The 22145-nt window shown below is 40.1% G+C and overlaps 1 protein-coding gene across 2 annotated transcripts in view; it reads left to right on the plus strand.

Moving 5' to 3' along the window:
• CEP112 (centrosomal protein 112) overlaps positions 1-22145 on the plus strand; it is a 340946-nt gene that overhangs the window by 138391 nt on the left and 180410 nt on the right. For both annotated transcript variants that reach the window (XM_037070013.1, XM_037070012.1), the window contains exon 19: positions 5697-5804. In XM_037070013.1, coding sequence (XP_036925908.1) covers positions 5697-5804 — 108 coding nt within the window. The remainder of the gene's footprint in view (positions 1-5696; positions 5805-22145) is intronic.

Here is a 22145-nt window from a genome sequence, read left to right on the forward strand (position 1 = left end):
AACCAAAAAAATTGATGTGAACATTGGACCAGAAATTGTCATTCTTTCTGTATTTTGCTGATTTTAATGGTTATCAATTGTGAAAATAGTAACATTATTAATTTTTAATACTTCAACTGTTTTAATGACTTATTGGCCAAGGATTCAATGGACTTGATTTCTTCTTCCATTTATTTATCAAAAATTTATGAACACTTGTTCTATATTACCCACTGTTGTAGATCCTGGGAATTTAGAGATTAAGACGTTGGTAGCTTGTGTAACAGACTAATGCTTAGAAGTGTATGATTGTAATCGGTGGTATAACTAATGGAATAAATAGGTCATTAAGACAACACAGAGGAGGCACATACATCCAAGGCGGCCCAGAGAGTTACACATTTATTTGCACAATGGCTTCTTTGTATAACTATGAATTTGTCAAATGTTTACTTGTTAAAATGTTACTGGTATTTGATTTAACAAGGTCATTAACCATTAGGTTAGATATACAATTCATTTTTATTTCTTTATATCAGTAATCAACAAATAGAAAATAAACTTTGAAAATGACATCATAGTACCAGGAAGCTTCACTTACCTGAAAATAACAAAAGATGTATAAGGCCTCGGTTTGGGAAACTAGAATATATTATTAAGAGAAACCAAAGAAGACTTAAGTGAATTGAGAGACATATCATGTTATGGATTTGAAGACTCAAATGTTATAAAAATGTCATTCCCTAAATCTACAGAATCCACACAATTCTAAAAATCAGAATGTTAGCAATGCTTTTTGGAAGGGAGTGAGGGAAGCTGACAAGCTGGTTCTGAGATGTGCGTGAAAATGCAAAGGGCCCAGAATAGCGATGGCAGTCTGGGAGGACGTGACCGGAGAACTTCTGCTGCGGGCACTGGGACTGACACAAAGCTGTAGTAATTAGTACAGTGCAGTTTTGGTGCAACGGTGACCAGCGGTACCGAACAGAGAAACCGAAGGTGGACTCAGTCTGATTCCCATCAAAGGAAGTACTTTAGTGCAGCAGGGAAAGAACAGTCATTTAGTAGATACTGTCCAGTGGATGGCCATGTGGAAAAACAAGCATCTTGCCCCTTTTCTTACTCCATTTACGTAGCGAATTCTAGGACTGTGGATATACAGTCATAGGTAAAACAATAAAGCCTTCAGATGAAAACGTAGGAACATTTTTGATAGTTGGAACTGCTAAGCAAGGATTTTCTAAATAGAAACAAAAAGGCATAAACAAGAATATTATTAAATTTAACTTCATTAAAGTTAAAAAAAAACAAAGCTTCTGTTCACTAAGAGAAGAGTAGAAAATGAAAAGGCAACCTCAGAGTGCAAGAAGGTGTGTGCAGTTCAGGTTCTGAACAAAAAGTCCTCGTCCAGAAGAGCTGGAAAATCGGCTACAAATCAGCAACGAAAGGGCAGCCTCTCGTATCAGTTCACCGTGACCTCCCACAAAGGACTAGCTGTAACTGGGTGTTGTGTTCATTGATTTTCGTTGGTAAGGGTGTTAGTTCTTAGTCTTAAAGGCACAGAAATAATTATCTGTTCGGTCGTCTGTCCGTCTACCTACCTACCTATACCTGCCTAGCTACCTACTTAGGTACTTAATGTGTGTCTGTACATATCTGAAAATATATGCAAGACATTTTCTTATAATTTATCTAAATATGTGTTAAATGCATTAAAATATATTTTGAATTACATAGTTTTATACAGGTAAATACTTGTACAATAGGAATCATACTTGACAAATTATTCAATATAATAACACGGATACTCGACCAGAGGAAGAGCATTCACTTATGACCGTATTTGACAGAGACTGCCAAATGCTGTCCAGCATTCACTCAACTTTCTTTTTTTGTTATTGTTAGTTTATCTTTTTTATTTTTAAGGTTTTTGATTGTAAATTTTTTAAGTTCTTATTTTTTCTATTACACTTGTCCCAATGGTTTCCCCCTTTGCAGCCCAGCCCCCACTCCCACAGTCAGACCGTCTTACTATTGCGATAGAGCCCTGGGTTTACTTATGGCAACATTAGACACAGCTTCAAAACTGCTATCTCTTACCTTGTCTTTTATTAATATTGTTCCAGTGAATGAGATGCAAACAGCATAATTAATTTGCTATTGACAGGAATCTGCAGGAAAGCCCCTTAAAAAGGGCATTTGACTCGGCTAACATGGGCCCTTGGCCCTTTTCCCTTCCCCTCCCCCCTTGGCCCCGTCCTTCCCAGATGTTCAGAGCTGCAGAAGCCGCTTCACAGCCGTTATGGGAAGGTTGAATTGCAGAGACCTTAACCCTGACATCTTTGAACTGCCAGACATAGCAGCCCATTCTTGAACTTTTTGTTACATGAAGAAAACATAAAGGGCCTATGCGTTCTAAGCTGTGGATGCTTGGGTTTTCTTTAACATGTAACTAGAGTATTGCATGAGGCACCATGTTAGAAAAATTTAGCACCTCTTTTCTTACTCTTTAAACACTCACCATTCACAGAAACACACGCAAGCCTTTATCTGCTCCTAAGTTGACCAGCAAGTTTTCCTCTGAGGTTTTTGGACACCAGAGTTACATAATAAAGGAATATATTGTTGTTTTTTTCAAACACTCGAAGTTGAATGGAATATGGAATGATGTATGAAGAAGCAGAATCTTTTGTCTCAATGGCAACTGAGAACTCTCTATGTCTATACAGACTAAGTATTTTACAAGCCTTGTTTCTTATTTTTTTAAATTGTGGAATAAGAATGGAGTGGGGTTTTGCATTCTCGGTTAGTATACTCTAAAATAACATGTATTTCATTATCTTATAATACAGTTCTTTATTTTGAATTTTTCTTAATGTTTAGGCATAAAAGGCCTTTCATGTGTTTTAAATTGTCTGCTATTTTTATTATAGAGAATAATTGTTTTTTGATAGAAAATATTATATTTTACAAGTTTTGAGTATGTAAAGCTCTTAATTTTAATTTAACTATTTGATATTTAGAATATTTAAATATTTATTATTTATTTTAATATTTAACCTGTGCTAAAGAGAAAAAAGAATCCAAAATTAATTTCATGTAAAGATCTCTCTAAAAAATACTAAACAAACCATGTCTTTCTACCTTGATTTATCTTTTTTCTTCCCCTTTTGCTTTTGTCTGCCCTTTCATTCATCCGTAAGAGCTGAATACATATTTATTCTGCATACCAAAGCAATTGGTTAATAATTAAGATACAAAAGAAAAAATTATGTCATAGTTCCTCTTTGTGTAATTCACCTAAGTGAATACACAGAGCCCAAACATTTGAAGCACTTCAATACTACAGAGAAAAAAAACAATGTCCTAGAAAAATAAAGATGTTAAGTCCTAGAGCACAGAGACAAGGAAGGCGTTTCTGTCAGTCGATGAGATTAGAGAACGCCTCAGAGAGGAGAGGAGACTTCAGTCAGCCTTGAAGATCCATGACTGTTTGGATGAGGGAAGACACAGAGGGGCTTTCCTGGTGGCGGGCTAGGCACGGCTTGTTTGGGAAGTGCCCCGGATGTGGGAGTGTAGGGGGTGTCGATTGCTGAGAACAAATGGAGGCGCCACCTGCTTGAGGTGTAATGTGAACAGCGTGGCAGGAGATCCTTGAAACCCACTTCTTGGGTTAGAGACAAAGGAAAACAGTGGGCTTGACTGTGTGCTTCCTTTGATAATTTCTTAGCAAATTTATTTTTGACCATAATACTGATGACCTATGGATTAATAATCTTAGAGGTTCATTGAATTTACAAGCTAATAACTTAATAGTATCAGTGTTGCTGTCTTTGCTTTTTATAAGGAAATACTTCGATGCTAAATATAATGCCGTAATCTAAATCGGCAGGTGTCAAACTCATGTTCACTGGGGGCCACATCAGCCTTGCTGTTGCCTTCAAAGGGCCAAGTGTAATTTCATCTCTTTAACAGTTAAGGAGTAGTTACATTTACACAGTCCTAAAATTACATTTGGCCATTTGAAGGCCACCGCGAGGCTGATGTGGCCCCTGGTGAACATGAGTTTGACACCCCTGCCCTAAATACTCCAAAATACTTAAGGTGTTGGGAGACGGCAGTAGTGTGGGGGCGGGCAGAATGCATTTGTTCTCATCCAGTGAAAGTGGCTACTTCTCACTGAACATCTTCATTCTTAGAACCTTAGAATTTCATCATGCTGTATAGTGCACTTGAATGGTTTTTTGAAAATGTAACATGAAAAATTGTGAAGGAAGCATTTTCATGGCTCATTTCCCCTAATACTCAACTTTTTTTTGAATTTTTGAGAAGTTATGCGACTCTCTGTGGCAGGGGTGGAGTCTAGCCCATAAGGTGAGAGCATCCCTGGCCTGCCATCCGCCTAGCTAGGAGGCAGGTGTGCTGGCGTGGTGGTGATGTGGAGGGGAGCGGAGATGCGCCGAGAGGGAGCACTGGGGCTGGGTCACGAGAGGCCTCACAGACTGTGGTGGAGTCTGACTTTCACTTTTTAGAACAGCGTTATTGAGATGTAATTCAGATACTCACAGTTCACTCCCTGTACATATACAGTTCAATGGCTTTGAATATATTCACAGAGTTGTGCAGCCATCACCATGATTATAGATTTCATTGCCCCCCAAAGAAAAGTCATACTCTGAAGCAGTCCCCCCACCCCCAACCTTCTTTTATCCTAGACAACCACTAATCTACTCTATTTCTATGGATTTACCTGTTCTGGAAATTTAATATAAATGGAATTTTCCAATACATGGTCTTTTCTGACTGTCTTCTTTCACTTAACATGTTTTCATCCATGTGGCGTGTATTAGTACTTCATTTCTTTTTATGACTGAATAATTATACATCTGTACCACACTGTCTATCCATTCATAAAAGACAGATATTTGGGTTGTTGCTTCCTTTTCAATTATGAATAATGCTGCTCCGAACATGTGATACAAGTTTTTGTGTGGGTGTGTGTTTTCATTTCTTGTCTGGTACTGGAATTCCTGGTTCATTCGGTAGCTCTCTGCTTGACCTTCTGAGAGACTGCCACACTCTCTTCTGAGGTAGCTGCATCATCGTACACTCCCCCCAGTGGCCCGTCCTTCTCCACATCTCACCAACGCTTGTTATTATCAGCCTTTTTGACTGTAACTGTTCTTGGGGATGCAAAGTGGTTTGTCGTTGTTTCATTTTGAAATTGCCTAGTAACAGTGATGTTGAGCGTGTTTTCATATACTTATTATCCACTTGTATATCTAGAATGTCTCTTCAGTTCCTTTGCCCATTTTAAAATTGGGGTTAATTGCTGATTTATTAGGAGTCGTAAGAGTTCTTCCTGCATTTTAGATACCAGTCTCTTATCAGGTGTGTGGTTTGCAGATATTTCTCCCATTTAGCACATATTGAAACCTTAATCAATAAAATTTTGTTGAATAAATATTTGAATGTTGAAAATTATATTTCTATTACAGTATTTTTATAATATTAGAACTTAGTCATTTATATATTAATTTTTAATTTTCCTCACTTAAACCATTAAAATATACCAAAATAACTGATATATATTTTATCTTTTTTAAATTCATCATTATGATTAGTGAGGTGTTTAAAATTTTAGTGGAGGGACAAATAAAAACATGGAGCATAACTTTGGGTTTAAACACTGGATATTTGGTTTTTTAATGGTATAGATGGAAAAAGTGGAAGCAGATCTAACCAGATCCAAGTCTCTTCGTGAGAAACAATCAAAGGAGTTTTTGCGGCAGCTGGAGGATGCTGAGCAGCGATACGAGCAGCAGGTAGGTCTTTCGTTTCGGTGATGCCGTCGATTTTCGATGCACCTATAATCTCTATATCACAATGTCTCTGCACAATGAAAATATCCCTAGAACATTATTACCAATATATTTATAATATTTAAAATATTTGTTTCAATAAAATCCAGAAACAAAGAATTTTAATCTCCACTGATTTATATTCTGACAGTTTTTAAATCTGAATGTTTAATTGAAGCATTTATTGTGATTTTTGAGTGCTATTCCGGTCAAAACACCAGTTCTATTTATTCATTTATTCAAGAAATAGTTTTGAGTGCCTACTATGTACCAGATACTGCTACTGAAATGGGGCAAAGCAATAAGGAGGACCAACAAGTTTCCTAGGCCTGAAATATAAGAGGAAATAATTTCAAAGAGTCACATGCAAAGAAAAGAGGGTGTGCTCATAGGCCTGGCCAGGTGGAGGGTGGGAAGGAGGTTGCAGCATTGGTCGGTGCTCAGGGAAGCCCTGGCAGCTGGGACCCTTGTGCTGAGAAGAATGAAAGCTGGGGAGGAGCCACCCAGGAGGTCTCTGGAGGAGTAATATTCCAGACTGGAAGGGGAGCAGATTCCAGGCTCCTGAGATGAGAGCAAGCTGGGAGTGCTGAAGGAACAAAAATGACAGTAGAGGCTGGTTGAGCAGAAGTGTAGAGGAGAAGGTTCCAGCCTGGGAAGTGAGAGCAGAGTTAGGGGAAGATGAGGACCTAGGGGGCAGCGCAATCAATTTAGATTTTGTTCTCATTGCCACTAACTTATTAATAAAAAAGTTTTTATTTTTGTCTTTTAAGAAATGTATTCCTGCTAATTCTTGACATATTTAAGATGGCTGTTAATTTTTACTTGTTTGTCTAATTTTCTTGCCTTGTTTTCCTAACATCTGAAAAAATGTTAATTAATTTAGTCATTTTAGAAAATTTTTTCTAAAGACACTATTTGAACCTTTTTCGTTTGGATACCTGAATAATTTTTTCATTATTATATTAAATCCCCTATTCAGTGGGTTTTAGATCAAGAACTAATGAACCAGTTGTGATTACTGATTACTGAATTTCATTTCCGCGCTTAGTGATAGCAAGTAGTGGAGTGCTTGAGTCCCATGAAGGAGGTCTGATCTGACGTGTAACCTTCGGTTGTTATGTTGTTGTTTTGATCTTAAAATATTGGCAAAAATACCTAAGTTATTTTCAGAGGGAAAAGAGTTATAAAGACAAAAGCTTGGCTCTCTTTTGTTGTTGTTGTTTTCATTATCTGGATTGTCTTGCAAGGGAGAAAAAAAAAAGAAATGAACTGAGTAAATGATCATGTAGAAACATCTTCAGCCTTGGTGTTAATAAAATTCAAATTAGAATTGACAGTAATGTACCATCTAAAGTTGGCAGAAGTTTAGTAAAATTGGTTTTTTCATATATAGGTAGTGACATTAGAAATTAATGCAGCCTTTTTGGTAGTGACATTATAAACTAATCTAACAAGAGTCATAAAGAATGTTCACACTTCTGGCTCAATTATCCTTAACCTTGAAAATCAGACAGAAATATTTAAACAATGACATTAATTGTTTGTCAGATGATAGAATCACTGTTGATTTTTTATACCCCTCACCCCTTTCCATATTGTGACAGTGGCATTCTCCTTTTTAATGTGACAGTCACTTTGTTCATGTAAAAATACACGCATATAAATTCATTTGAAAGAAAAGCTTCAAAGGCTTTTCTCAGAAGGGTAGATTTAAAAATCTCCTGAACTTTTGTCTTTTATAGTCTTGGTTAAAAAATACTTAAAGGAAAATTGATTAATTCTTTAAAGAGTTGATACTACTAATGAAAACCATACTCTGTTTCCTCAATTTTTCTGTACTTCATCTTCATGAAAAAGAGATAAATGATATAAATGTTATACAAACCTACAACAGGAACTCGATGAAACCCACCCAAGGACCCCTCAGGTTGGGACAGGGTTCACCCATTTTTACCCTTCCCGTGTCTTTGGGCCCGTTCATTAGAATCGATGCTGAGAATGAAGACTCCAGGCATAGAGACAGGAATGTGAGCTAGTCGATTTTAGGATAATATTTATCTATATGATAAGAATACATAATTTTAAAAAAGATTTTATTTATTTATCTTTAGAGGGGAAGGGAAGGAGAGAGGGAGAGAATATCAATGTATGGTTGCCTCTTGTGCATCCGCCACTGGGAACTGGCCTGCAACCCAGACGCGTGCCCTGACTGGGAATCGAACCGCAGTCCTCTGGTTCACAGGTCTACACTCACTCCACTGAGCTATACGAGCCAGGGCCAATAATACATAATTTTTAAAATCTTTTTTCAGCAGAAATTTCTGTTAACTGGAACAGTATTCCCCCCATGTTAAAGGGTTTATTTATTTATTTATTTTTGGTTGTTGTTTTGTTCTGTGAAAGTTTATTAGGAGAAAGGATAGGCATATGATTGTGGTCCCTATAGGCCCGCACACATTCATTAAACATGGAGCCATTAAACTAGGCTCATTTCCTTCTTTGAACCAGGTGGCCAGGCTGGTAGATAAGGAAAGAGGAGTAGATGCAATATACCTGGATTTCACTGAACCACCTGACATGGCCCTTCATAAAGGAAATATAGGAAAATATGATTTAGATGTCGGTACATTTATGTGGTTACATGGTAGTTTAAAGGGCCCTCTCTGAATGACTCGTGTCAACTCGCCGTGTGATTGCTAGGTCTCAGTTACTAAGTGATGACACAGAAGTAGTTTCCTTCTTGTTCTGAGGTCAGAGGAATAGTTCTTACGGAAAAGATGAAAAGTAGTTTTCTGAAGCTCAAAACAGCTGAAATTAAGAATAAGTTTATTGGAGCTGAATATGAAGTTCATGCTTCAGTTTAGAAAATTATCAGCAGAGAGTATGTGGCACAGCGGGTGTAAGGGAAATGAGGGGTGTAAGGTGTGGCGACAGGGAAGATGTAAGTGCCCGGGACCGTGGGGCCAAAGAGGTTAAAGACATGGTGTGCAGGGTTTTGTTCACCTGTCGGGTCATATCAGGAAGATGACGACGCCATTTACTCACAGTAAGGAGGGCACTGATGGACCCAATCAAACAAGTTCGAAGGAACGCTTCCCTAATACAGAAAGGGGTGGAACTGTGTCAGAGGGAATGCTTAAAGAAATAAGGATATTTTGCCAAGCATAGGTAAGACTAGGGAGAATTGCATATCTGTTTATAAATTCAAGGTTTATAATTCAGGAAATGCTACAGTCAGTCTCTGTGATAATAGTCCTAACAGCTAACAGTTAGCAGGGCCTTCCTTACCTGGGCCAGGTGCCATTTCTACACACTGTCCATGACTTCAGCCACTTTCCAGCTTCACAGTCTTCTGTGAAAGAGGTACCCTTATCTGTTGTTGCCATACTCTATTTGGAAACTGAGGCACATCCAGTTAGTATCTGGCCCAAGGTCCCACATAGTAAATAGGTGATAGAACCTGAACCTGAGCCATGCTCTTCATCTTGACTCTAACCCCTCATGGCATTCCAGTGAGCAGAAACTGAACCCGTGTGTAGATGGTACTGTGAGGAATGTCTTGACTCATTTCAAAGTCGTTCTTTCCTAAAGAATCACTCGAATGTGCAGCCGTTTGTCTCATGAGATAGCAGTTAGGATTGTTGACGGATGTGAGCATGCGAGGGGCTGTCCTCCGCGGAGCTCCCTTCCAGATCAGGGCCAGCCCCTCTGCTCTCCATGTGTCTCTGCACAGACGTAGACACATCTCTGGTTCCGTGGCAGACTCACCTGCCTTCCTCACAGGGGTTTCTTACCCCAGGCCGTCCACCTGCCTTCTAAGTGGCTGTTCAAGTGCAAGTGTGAAAATTTTTCTAGTCTCTTATCTTCCTTTCCTCTAAAGGATAAAAATCTTAAATGTTAAGATCTGAAATGGTTTTGCACACTGGGGGATATTTAGATGCTGATCACCCTGGCTTCTCCCACTGGGGCAGTGGTCCCTGGGGTGGTGAGCCGGGGCCTGGTGTGTGTGAAGCTGCATCCGTGTTTCCTGGAGGGCTGGATTCACATGATTATTTGTGGGAAAGCAAATAGTTTTACTATTGAGGTAACATTTATTTTAAAACAAACATAGACTTTCCTGTTTTGTAAAATGCAAAGTTCTCATGAATTTTTAAGATAAAATAGGGCATTTCAAAGAAACTTCCAGCTTGTCCTCAGATCCCCCAAGGGGGAACTATTCATTTTCACTGCTGCTAGGGGTACTTTGGTGGAAAATTTTTAGAAGCACTTATCCGGTTTAATCCTTACATTTTATAATGAGGAAATAGACATGCAGAGAAATGAATCACTTGTGCCTTCTGGGCCTAAGTTTCCATATTCAGTTTTAATCTTTGAGCCCCTCCCATGTAGAAAGCATCATGCCAGGAACTGTAATGAAGAGAAAAAAGCAAAGTGGTATTTTAAAATATTTTAGCCCAAATGCAGGCATAAAATGTGCAGATGTGGAGACAAAAACATCAAACGCACAGGATAAACACTCACACAAATATCCTGCAAAGCCCAAGCTTTCATCAAGATTTCCTGTTTCTTTCCTATATAACACATTGGAACAAAAAGACAATTCCAATTGTCTTTTCACAAACCTCATTCAAGTCGGAGACAAACAACAAAGCGGGCATGCTAGGATTTCCTGAACCATGGAGGGGTTTTGGGGGGGCAGTTACATCATAATTTTAGATATTACATCTTCTCTTTTCACTACAAAGCCTTTAAAGGGAAATGCATTTCAACAGACAAACAAGAGGTAAAATTCTCCAGAATGAATACATATTTATTGTTGATTATAAAACACACTGAAGGACCATTATTTGAAACCTAAAATATTTTGGTGGCAAAGACAGTAATTAAGGTAAGACAGAAATTATAGAAGCTAGACAAATGGGAAATTTGAAGGTCAGTTGAGGTATTTAAAAAACGGGTAACATGCGATTCCCAGTTTTTCCTCTCTAAATATTTCAGTGGTTGGTTATCTAGACTTGTGAGGTAAAATAGCTAACAACGTAGGCTTATTTTAAATTGGGCCATGAATCTGCACTGGAAAAGGATATAGTAGAAAGTAAGAGACAGAGGAGATAGAGGGACGCTCTTCCCTGGTACAGGTTCCCAGGAACGCATTGGAGGGGCGGGGCAGGCCTGTGCGTAACCAGTGAGGAGAGAAAGAAGGATGCACAGAAGTCTGTAGAGCTGTAGTAGTACATTCTTATTCCCAGAGGGTTTTCTTTGTGAGAGAGGAGGCAAGATCATTTACTGAGACTGGAGGAATTACGTGGACAGGAGAGCTAATGGAAGAGGGCATGGGTTTTTGCAGTCATTTTGGTGAGACGTGACCAATCTGACCGGAAACACTTGGTGAAAAATTGTTCTTGGTATTGAGGTCACAGATTAGGTTAATGACCATGAATTTGTGGATCTTCCTAAAAGCTCTTTGAAATGGATTTTCATATGATTCATTGATTTATACATCTAATATGCTCCCGTTACTATCTTTGTCTTGCTCTTCTTGCTTCCTTGTTATACGCTTTTTAAAGTTTTTTGGTTTGGCTTTCCTTTTCCAGTTTGTAATAAATAATTTTGGAGCTTCAGCTGCACATCAGCCCTTTGTTCCTCAGTGGTGAGCAAGACAAATGCAATTTCAGATCCAGTGATGCTCCACATCTTTCAGATTATTCTCTTACCAATGAATCCAGGGAAGGCAGCCGTGCTACAAGGCACAGACTGGTTCTGCAGGCAACAAGCACAGGGCCAATTTCCTGGCCCATTCAGGCATCCGAATCAGAGATGCGGGCTATGAAGTTACAGAGCCTCTGCCCATGGGTCTGGGCCCATGAGCCTGGGTTCCTAGAATGGGTGCTGATAATTAGTGAGAGGTGTGCTAGATAGAGTCTCTCTCTCTCTTTTTGGCTTACAACTTTTCTCATGTATTTAAAACAGATGGCATCTTTATCTGGAATGGGAATTAAGAAACCAAAGCTGAACTCAGTTCTGGTCATTAACTATAGTATGAATTGTGTATTATATACTTTGTTTTAGGAATACTTGATTTTAAGAATGTTTCCTACGTAGTGAGAAAACTAACGGATGATTCCCACTCTTTGGATACCTTAAAAATCTAAAATTGAAATCATGTCTTTCAAGTCACTCATTATTTAACACGTGTTGTTGAGCAACTGCTTTGTGCCCAACACTGTCCAGGTACTTGGGGTACCGCCCACTCTTTGGCCCAACAAAGTAGGGCCACGGTGCTCAAGGCCCGGGAGACCCCGCCCCACACACATGCTTGCCCTCGTTCTCTCAGAAGGTAGTGTAGGGAGGGCGATGACAGTTGCTATGAAATAAAGCAAGGTAAGGTTTTGTAAGTGAAGTGGCTATTTTATATCAAGTTATTATTCTACATAAGGTATTACTTTAGATACAGTTATCAATGAAGGGCTCTAAAGAAGTGATTGGATATTAAAAGTGATTTGTTAAAGTGATATTGAAACCTGCATAAAGTAAAGGAGGAACCCATACAAAAACCTGATGTCAAAAAAGAATGCTTCAGGGAGAGGAAACGGGTTGGTATGGGACTGGAATGGGGCGAGCTAGGGAACGAGTGGTAGGAGCCGCGGTGAGCAGCTGCTACGGACTGTGGGGGGCAGTTTGGGTTTTATTCTGAGTGCTGGGGGAAGCTGTTGAGCATTTGAGCAGGACCCAGTGTACACTCGAAAAGATGGGTGTAGCTGCCGTGTGAAGCACTGGCTGTGCCGGAGGCAGGGAGGCTGGTCAGCAGACGACTGCGGTCGTCTGGGGAGAGACCGCTGTGGCTCGGACTAGGACAGGAGCGGTGGCCCGGGGGCTGGCGGTCAGGCTTGGGGTGTGTTTCGCAGACAAGGATCTGTTTTGTTTTGTTCTGGGGCACAACTTTCATTTAATAATTGGTGAGTGTTGTTTACGTTGGTGTCATCAATCATCATCATCATCATCACGTCATCATTTTTAACTTGTAAATACGTCAACAAAATATTAGCTGTGCCAAGGGTATAATGTGTGCGTATATTATAAATCAGAATTGTATATGGATATCATTTATATAATGGATGTGAAATAGAGTGTGAGGAAAAGAGGGAACTTGCACGACTCACAGGCTTTGCAACCAGGTGAATGGTGATGACAGACGCCGACATGCGAGGTGAAAAAAGACGGGAGTCCCAGGACTGAGCCCAGGGGCCAACGGTAGAGATGGGGAGAGGCGGAGGAAGCAGCAAGAGAGACTGAGGAGGAGCAGCTGGCGAGGTCGCAGGATAGATGAAGACTGTTATTTCCTGTAAGCCATGTGCAGCAAGCACTTCAGGAAAGAGGAAGCCTGTACCAGTTTCAGGTGTTGCTGAGGCGGGAGTTAGATGGAGGCTACAAACTGACCATCGGTTTTGGCAAGATCTTTAGCTCCCTCCGCAAGACCAGTAGAAGAGGAGAACTGAAGTCTGAGCAATGTGGGTGAAGAGAGAATGGGACGTGAGCAACACTTTAGAGGAATTTTGAAAGAAAGGGGAGCAGAAAAAATGGGATGGTAGGCAAAAGGGTAGGTAATGCAGGGGAAGTTTTTAAAAATGAGATACAGTAAAAACGTGCTTGTTTGTTGAGGAGGGTGATCCAGTGGAGAAGAAAGTGTGGATGATGCGGAGAGTGATAGGGTAATTGTGGGACGATCACACTTAATGTGGCGAGAGGGACTGGAATCCATGCAGATGGAAGGACACACCTTAGGCCAGCCATTGGAGTCATCACAAGGACAGAAACTGTGCAGGTGGACAAGCCAACTTGGTGGCAAGCAAGATGGAGTCACTGTCTTCTGATTCCTTCAGATTCTATTTATTGATTGCACCAGAATGCCACCTTTTCCACTCAAAATTATGGATAATTGTGAAATGTTATAGTAGGTGATGTCAGGAAAGTAAAAGGAAAGGAAAGATATAATCCATATATTGGAGGAGGTTATAAGCAGGTTGATCTCTTTGTGCTTCCAAATTCCATACTAGCTGGGAAACTTGGATGATTTTTATATTTCATATTCATTCAAAAGCAGTGATGTACTAGATTAAGGCAAACTGAATATGTTTTAGAGAAACGAACCTAAAGTAAAATAAATTAAAATTAAAATATGCAGGCAAGACATGTTTTTACCAAAAATGTTGAACTCTGTCTAAGAGGGCATATTTTAAGTAATGAATTTTCTCAATTTGAGTGGCATGTGTGAACCATCATTAAACCATGAGGAAAAAACTTCTTGAAGCATTTGACTGTCTGAATCCTTCCTGGGTGTTTTAATAGAGATCTGGCAGATAAAACCCCAGAAAATATAGAAAAATTTTCAAAAAGTTTTAAAAGCTCAGGGTAATTATTGTCACTCATCACCTGCAGGTGCCAGGTGTTTTGAAGTGCTAAATGGGAAAGGAAACCACAGAGAACGGTACTCACTTTTGCACAGCCAGCATCTCTCAGCTTTCCTTCAGAATCCCTGTTACGCTCCCAGCCTTCAGCCCTCGGTGTGCCCGGAGCTTCTGCAGGGGTGCGTTCCGAGCTGTTAACAGTTGACTCGAGAGGGAAAGGGATGAAGAAGTGATCTATGCTGGCAGGCCCAGGTTCCATTTCTAACGGCAGTTAGCTCAGTAATATTAACCCTTTAGGTAAAGAGAACTTGCCTGACTAAATCGAACTGTTAATTGACAGATTCCACGAACGGCTCTTCGCGTTGCAGCAAATGTCTAATCCTGGAGCCACCTGGCCACCCCTAGACCACAAATTCCATTTCTGCTCTTGATACGCTGCCGACTTTTCTTTTTTGTGTCTGTGTGCCTGTTTTTACTAAGAAGTTGTTCAAACATCAGACTGTACTGTGGTATTTTCTGCACCAAATGCAGGTATTTTCTGTATTTCTTCTCTGACTCCAAAGTTTCAAAGCAGTTGTGTATGTCCCTAAGTTTATCGTTAAGGGCGTCTTTACCTCTTGTGAAATGTGATGTCTAATAGCACATTTTACTTCATGTAACTGCAATTTTAAAAAAAGATTCCAACATCTTTTAGTAAGGCCACAAAATCGGTTTGGTGAAATGGCACTAACAATCGACTTTGTCCCACTGGAGCTAAATTTCTGGAGCCCTAGAGAATTTGCTAACATTTCAAATGTGCTATTTTGCAAATACAAGTGGGAAACTGCTCAGAGACATGACCTGATGATCTCAGTCTGTCCCTCTTATGTGGAGAAACCAGCGGGTGACACACTGGTCTGTCAGTATGGGTCTAAATGCCATGAGGCATAGGAGTGACGTAAAAGTAGCACTGCAGTGTACAAGAAGCAAAGCTTGTTTGCACGGAGCCCTCAGATGGGATGTCACACACTGTGGAAGTGTTGTCCAGCAAGCCCTATGGAACAGTTCTTGTGGTTCAATGGCTAACACGTTAAAGCTAACACGTTCAATGGCTGCCCCTAAACTGTTCTTAGTCTGATGTATATAATTGTTCACAACATTGAACTGATCTTCACCTCTTTTTAAAAAATGCAGCATGTTTACTATAGTTTGTGTCTGTACTAGGTAGTGAGCTTCCCTACTCCTCTAGTCAAATTGATTCAAGGTGGAAAGGTCAGAGCTGCCTTGGCAGAGCATTGAGGTCAAGATTCTCAGGAAAGAGTGGTATTAGAACGATTTTGTTACTTTGGACTCAGGAGGCCTAAATGATACCGCCTCCACCTAAGGTACTGAGGAATGCACTGACGGTAGGGACACCAATGTCATTGAATAGCCGTGTGGCAGCTCCCTTTACATGCCAGGGCCTCACCATAGGAGGGGCTACCATGAAACTGGGCTGCCTCCTTTCAGGTGGCTGGCAGACGGAAGGTTAGCATGGTGTCCTGCTCCTCAGAAATCTGTAGTGACGATGAGTACAGCATGGGGTTCTGACGGATGAGATAGACAGCAACCCATGAGAGTACTAACTGTGCAGCATCGAGAACCCAGTCAACAGCCGACAAGGGAACTTCCAACAGTTGTCCGCTTCATTGGAAAGCCATCCTTCAAGTGTCCAGATCTAAGTTCATGGTTCACAGACCCAAACCCATGTGTTTGAAGGGAGACCTTGCCCCTCGATAAAGATATTTCCCCAAAGGGAGCTATCGCCATTCGACATGGTAAACTCACACAATGAGAAAAGCAAAAATTTTACTAAAATCTTATCCTTTAGAAAGACTATTGTTAATCATATAGACCATCATTTCAGAAATTTCTGTGAGATAGATAAATAAATAAAAGGATAATTTTCAGAAACAGATGTTTAGAAACAGGATCATGCTGTATTTGCCACTTACTAAAATATTTAATGTTATTTGAAATCAACTCAAGTAAAGAAAATAGAGGAACTGAAGAAATTTCTGAAATTTAGAAAATGTTTTTTAAAAGTATATTTTATTGATTATGCCATTACAGTTGTCCTACTTCCCCTCATTCATTCCCCTCCACCCGGCACACCCCTCCCCCGCCATTCCCCCCATTTTGTTTATGTCCATGTGTCACAAGTTCTTTAGATTCTGTATTTCCCATAGTATTCTTGCTCTCCCGCTGTCTATTTTCTGCCTACCATCTATGCTAATTATTCTCTGTACCTTCTCCCCCCTTCTCCTCCTCCCACTCCCCTGTTGCTAACCCTCCATGTGTTCCTCATTTTTATGGTTCCACTCCCGATCTAGCTGTCCTCTTGGTTTGCTTTTGTTTTAGGTGTGGTTGTTACTAACTGTGAGTTTGCTGTCTTTTCACTGTTCATATTTTTCATCTTCTTTTGCTTATATAAGTCCCTTTAACATTTCATATAGTAAGGGCTTGGTGATGATGAAGTCCTTGAATTTGACCTTATCTGAGAAGCACTTTATCTGCCCTTCCATTCTAAATGAAAGTTTTGCTGGATAGAGCAATTTTGGCCGTAGGTCTTTGGATTTCATGACTTGGAATACTTCTTTCCAGCCCCTTCTTGCCTGTAAGGTCTCTTTTGAGAAATCCGCTGACAGTCTGATGGGAACTCCTTTGTAGGTGACTGTCCCCTTATCTCTTGCTGCTTCTAGGATTCTCTCCTTCATTTTAATCTTGGCTAATGTAGTTATGATGTGCCTTGGTGTGTTCCTTCTTGGGTCCAACTTCTTTGGGACTCTCTGAGCTTCCTGGATTTCCTGGAAGTCTATTTCTTTTGCCAGATTGAGAGGGTTCTCCTTTATTATTTGTTCAACTAAGTTTTCCACTTGTGGCTGTTCCTCTTCCCCTTTTGGAACCCCTATAATTCAGATGTTGGAACATTTAAAGATGTCCTGGAGGTTCCTAAGCCTCTCATTTTTTTGAATTCTTATTTCTTCATTCTTTTCTGCTTGGTTGTTTTTTTCTTCCTTCTGGTCCACTCCCTTGATTTGAGTCCCAGTTTTCTTTCCATCACTATTGGTTTCCTGTGCATTTCCCTTCATTTCAATTAGTTTAGCCTTCATTTGTTCCTCTAATTTGTAACTAAAATCAACCAGTTCTGTGAGCATCCTGATGACCAGTGTTTTGAACTGTGCATCTGAAAGTTTGGCTATCTCTTGGTCGCTTAGAATTATTGGCTCTGGAGCTTTGAGCTGTTTTGAGCCATAATATTTTGGTCTGTTCGCGCCTGTTATGTATGAGGGGCAGAGCCTTAGGTGTTCACAAGGGTGGGGCGACCCAATTGCTGGGTTCTGATGCTATATGTGGGTGCGGGGTCAGAGAGGGGCAATGGCGTTTGTTCTACTCTCTCTCTGATTTCAGTCCCCTCTGCTGCTTTCTGCAAGCAAACCAGGCCCCCTTGATGCCGGCTCCAGGGTGTGTGGGCCTGTGCACCCTCCAGGACCCTGTGGGTCTCTCCAGCAAACTCTCTGTGAGCCTGGAAGCCTCTCCCAGCACCTTGACCCCAAAAGTATTTCCAATTGGTGCTTTCAGGCTCTAATTCCCATCGCTGGGGCCCTAGCCTGAGCGGTCTGTCTCACTGCTCACTCCTTGGCCTGGTTTATCTGCGTGTGAATGTGTGACCAAGGTCAGCCTGCCGCCTTGTGCCCCCACTGGGTTCGCCCATTGCCACCCCACATCTGGGATCCACCACCCGCCACCTGGGATCCACCACCCGCCACCTGCACTCCTGGGTCAGTCAGCCGATCTTTCCTACCTGACCCCGCTCCACCGCTGACTCCGCCCCTCTTACCGGTCTGGCTGAACGGTTCGTTGTTTTCCGACTTCCATACAGTTCAATTTTCTGTGTTTTGGCTGCATTTTTGTTACTAAAACTTTGTTGTCTTTAAACTTGGTTGTGTGAGAAGGTGCAGTGTTTCCACCTATGCCTCCATCTTGGCCAGAAGTTCGAAAATGTTTCTTTATAAGAGATTATTTCTTAGAGTAGTAAGAAATAAATATTACAAATACATTGAAGTTAGAGTTATTTTCAGATTTTATGGTTCAGTTTTGAGAGCATTAGTTTACCCCACAGTAAAAAAAAATTAAATTGACATGCTTACACTTCCTCCCACCCACTTCTGCCATTCTGTTTGTCAATTACAGTGTTATTTATATAGTGTGACAGTTTGTAGCATTTATATTTTGTTCTATAGCCGTAAGCTTCACAGTTACATAGTTAGTTCTTTACTAAATCACTTACATGCCCTCCACAAGGACTTTTAGCACATCTTCTCAATATCTGAGTTCTTTGATTCCTCTGTGACTGGTAATATATCAGCATTAAATTGGTTGTTTTTTTTCAAGAAAGCATATAATTGTTGATTCACTGTATTTTGGCATGGTTGAGAATCACTATATTTTTGAAGGATAGCTTGGCTGGGAATATAATTTTCTGGTTATCTTTTTCTTCTGTAAAGTTTTATATGCATTGTTTCACTGTCTTGTGGCAACTAATTATTATTCTTCATAATTGAAGAATCTTCATACAGATTCTTTAGTTATCTCCTGGTTGCCTGAATTTCATCAAGAGTTTTTGGTTTTCAAGAGGAGTTGCGCTTTTATAGTCTTTGAGTTTTTCAGTGTTTGAGTTTAATTGTAGTATACTTGAGCCATTCTTTTCCTCAACCTGAATCACTTTTTCTTGGTATACAGTGTATTTCTTTGATTCACACATCCATCTGTTCATTCATTTCAGAGAAATTTTTTGAGAGAGTTATGTATACATGGATTTTCTTTTTCTATTTCCTCTCCCTCTGTTATCTTCTCTTTGTCGCCATGGGCCTTTACTATGATTATGCCAGGTCTTGTCAGTAATTAGATTTGCAGCATGTTTATTCAGTTCATTACTGTTTCTACTTTAGAATTAATTTTGTGGTGGAGTTATTTTAATCCTTGATTGGTTACTTTATCTTTTTTGTCTTTAAGGTCTTTTTAATTGCACTCATGTTCTTAGCAAGTTATTCTTTCACTGTAATTGTTTCTGTTTTTTAAGATATGTTTTCCTCCTCTCCAGAATGCTGGGCCAACCTTTCTTCTTTTCTCCCCCTTTTGTGTTCAATTCTTTTGCCCCCTGATATTATAAATTTACAGTTGTCTCGATATTTTTTTCCTTCTCTTGCTTGGGCTTAATGTGGGCAGCTCTGCCCAAATCTATTAATTGTTTTAGTATAATATGCATGAACTCTCTTTGATTCCTTTTCTTTCTTTATTTTCAGCCTGTTTTCCTCTGAGTTTTATTGTGAGGGCATGGATATTTTGTTGCATTTACTTTACTTTTTTCTTACTAATTAAATCTTTATTGTATTTTTCCCATGCATTTATGTTTCTATAGGTTGAGATTATGATGAGGATGGAGGAGGAGAACTTAACTGGAACTCTGAGCAAGTTTTGTTAGAGAAACTAGTATCTGCTCTTTCAACATTTTATTAATGTCCTACACCAGGGTTCGTGCTCTGCATTGGAAGGGTTTTCTTTTTTTTTCTTTTTTAAGGGAGCTTTGAAGCCCATGCTTCTATCAGGGAGAATAAGCCACAGTTTTTCACTTCTCAGTTTTATTCATCTCTTTCCAGCCGCCATTTCTCTCCCATGCAGTTAGCCTCCCACTCCTGACCCGGGCAAAACAGGGAAAAGGGAATCATTGATCTTCAGTCTATTTCTCTCCAAAACTGGGTGGGGTATTAGAGAATATTCCCCAGCATTGTTTTATCTCAGCAGTTCCACCTCTGGGGGTTGGGAACAGAGTAGTAAGGTCTCACCAAGCCATGTCAGAATCTCCTCTTTCTTTTTTTTCTTGTTCAAGTACAGTTGTCTCCATACCCCCCCGTTAGTCCCGCCCACCGCAGCCATCCTCACCTCCCACCCTCAATCCCACCCCACTTTGGCTTTGTCCATGTGTCCTTTATACACGTGCCTTGACAAGAATCTCCTCTTTCTTCCCTCAACTACCACCTTTTGAAATTTATGGCCAAGATGATAATCCCTTTTCCTTGTTAGGTCGCTGCCAGTAAATGTTCTCTTGTTTTGTTTTTAACTTTTTTTATTTATAATTTTTAGCTTCCTCTGCTGTCTACCTGGGAGTTCCAATGCCAGGTGTGTCCAGTATGAAGCACAGGCTGCCTTGGACTACAATTAGTTCTTTATTTCCAAAACCAGTCCAGCAACAGGGCAGTGACTGATGACCAGAGTGCTGCAGGGAAGATTCCTGGTCAAGATTAATGCTGTAGTAGGCAGCCTCTAAATCACTCCAAGCTCTTCAGCTTTCATATTTGTATTCAACTAGGTCTTTAACCCATTATTCCAAGGCCTGTAGAATGTAGATTTTATGGTTTGATTACATTTGAGGTTATTTTAGTTGGTATTTGGCAACATAACTTCTCCTTTTTAATGTGTTAGGTGTATTCTAGCACTTCTGTAACTTATGTTCCTGGTTTTATAATTTCTGACATGTTATTGGGTATGTGTTGGTCTTTCATGTGTTGTGTACTGAGAAGCAACGACTTACTTCATTCCCTTTGTCTTTTCCTGTATAAGATTATTGAGAGGTGTTCAGGCTGTATTTGCTGGCACTAATTCTACTATAAACTAGTTGCCAGGACTTAAAATATACATTCCAAGACCCCTAGAGACTTGGGTTTCTAACCGTTCTTCCTTGGTCTCTCTCAGGGCCTGTGGTATGTTCTCCTGTCCTTGAAGCTTTCCTTCTACATTACAAGGCTATCTTTACGTAGCCTTAATTAAGCAGGTTTCTTGGTAATGATACATCCTAAGTATCGGAAAGTATTATCAGAAAGTATTTTCCCTGTAGCATATACAAAATCTGTCCAGAAAGTATCCATCCAGGTACTATGAAAAATAGAGACCTCTATTGAAGATACAGGATACAAGAAACTTTGTACATAGGACAATGACAGCTCAGTCCCCTTCAAAGTAGGCACCTTGGGACTTCACAGAGTCCTCCCAGCCACCATCAGTTGCCCATTGTATTTTCCTGAATCTCACTGACAGTCTTTTGGACTGTCAGTTGGACTTTTGGTTGGACTTTTTCCAGACAGACCTTGTATTATAGGTTCGGGACCACCTTGACTTTGAGACTATGTTGACCACTCAAACATTCATCCCTGTGGATGCTGTCTACTTTTACATCCTCTAAATTTTCCATGATTTACCACCTCCTGGTCAGCATTAACTCCATAGCAAATTATTGTCCATCAGCCAAAAGTGTCTAGTAAACCAGTATAAGGAGGATATGCTACTTCCTGTCTACCTGTGAGATGTGACCACCTATCTGTAAGGGACCAAACTGGAAAATCCAAGAATTATTTTAATATTTACTTATGCACATGGGTCTAGGAATAAGTAAAACCTTGTATTTAAATGTAGATCCACCTTCGGGATGTCCGCTGTGGTTATGAATCCATCATCAAGATTTTTCCAGAACATTTGGGTTTTTCTCCTGGACTCTACTATTTAACAGGAGAAGACACACCTAGGCAAAGACCAGAAAGGGCTTATAATATCTAGAAGTTGGCCAAGCAGTACTGGATCAAGGAGACAAGCCCAAGCTACTTCACTTTAAAAGGTTCCAGCAACCTTGAGATTTTTGTATTTAAATTAGCATCCCTGAGTAACAGGCCCTGACAAAACAACAAACTAATGGTAGTTTATGAACATCTGTGTTTAGGCTTGAAATTCCTTCATCTATTGCATTTGTTCCTGACTTGTTAAAATGAATAAACTCAGATTTGAAGATGGACAGGATCATTGGTCAGTCTGTCAGAAAGAACTCTTCCAG

The sequence above is a fragment of the Sturnira hondurensis genome, unplaced genomic scaffold (assembly GCF_014824575.4).
Source record: "Sturnira hondurensis isolate 20B ecotype Veracruz unplaced genomic scaffold, ASM1482457v3 Scaffold0018728, whole genome shotgun sequence".
Lineage (NCBI taxonomy): Eukaryota > Metazoa > Chordata > Mammalia > Chiroptera > Phyllostomidae > Sturnira > Sturnira hondurensis.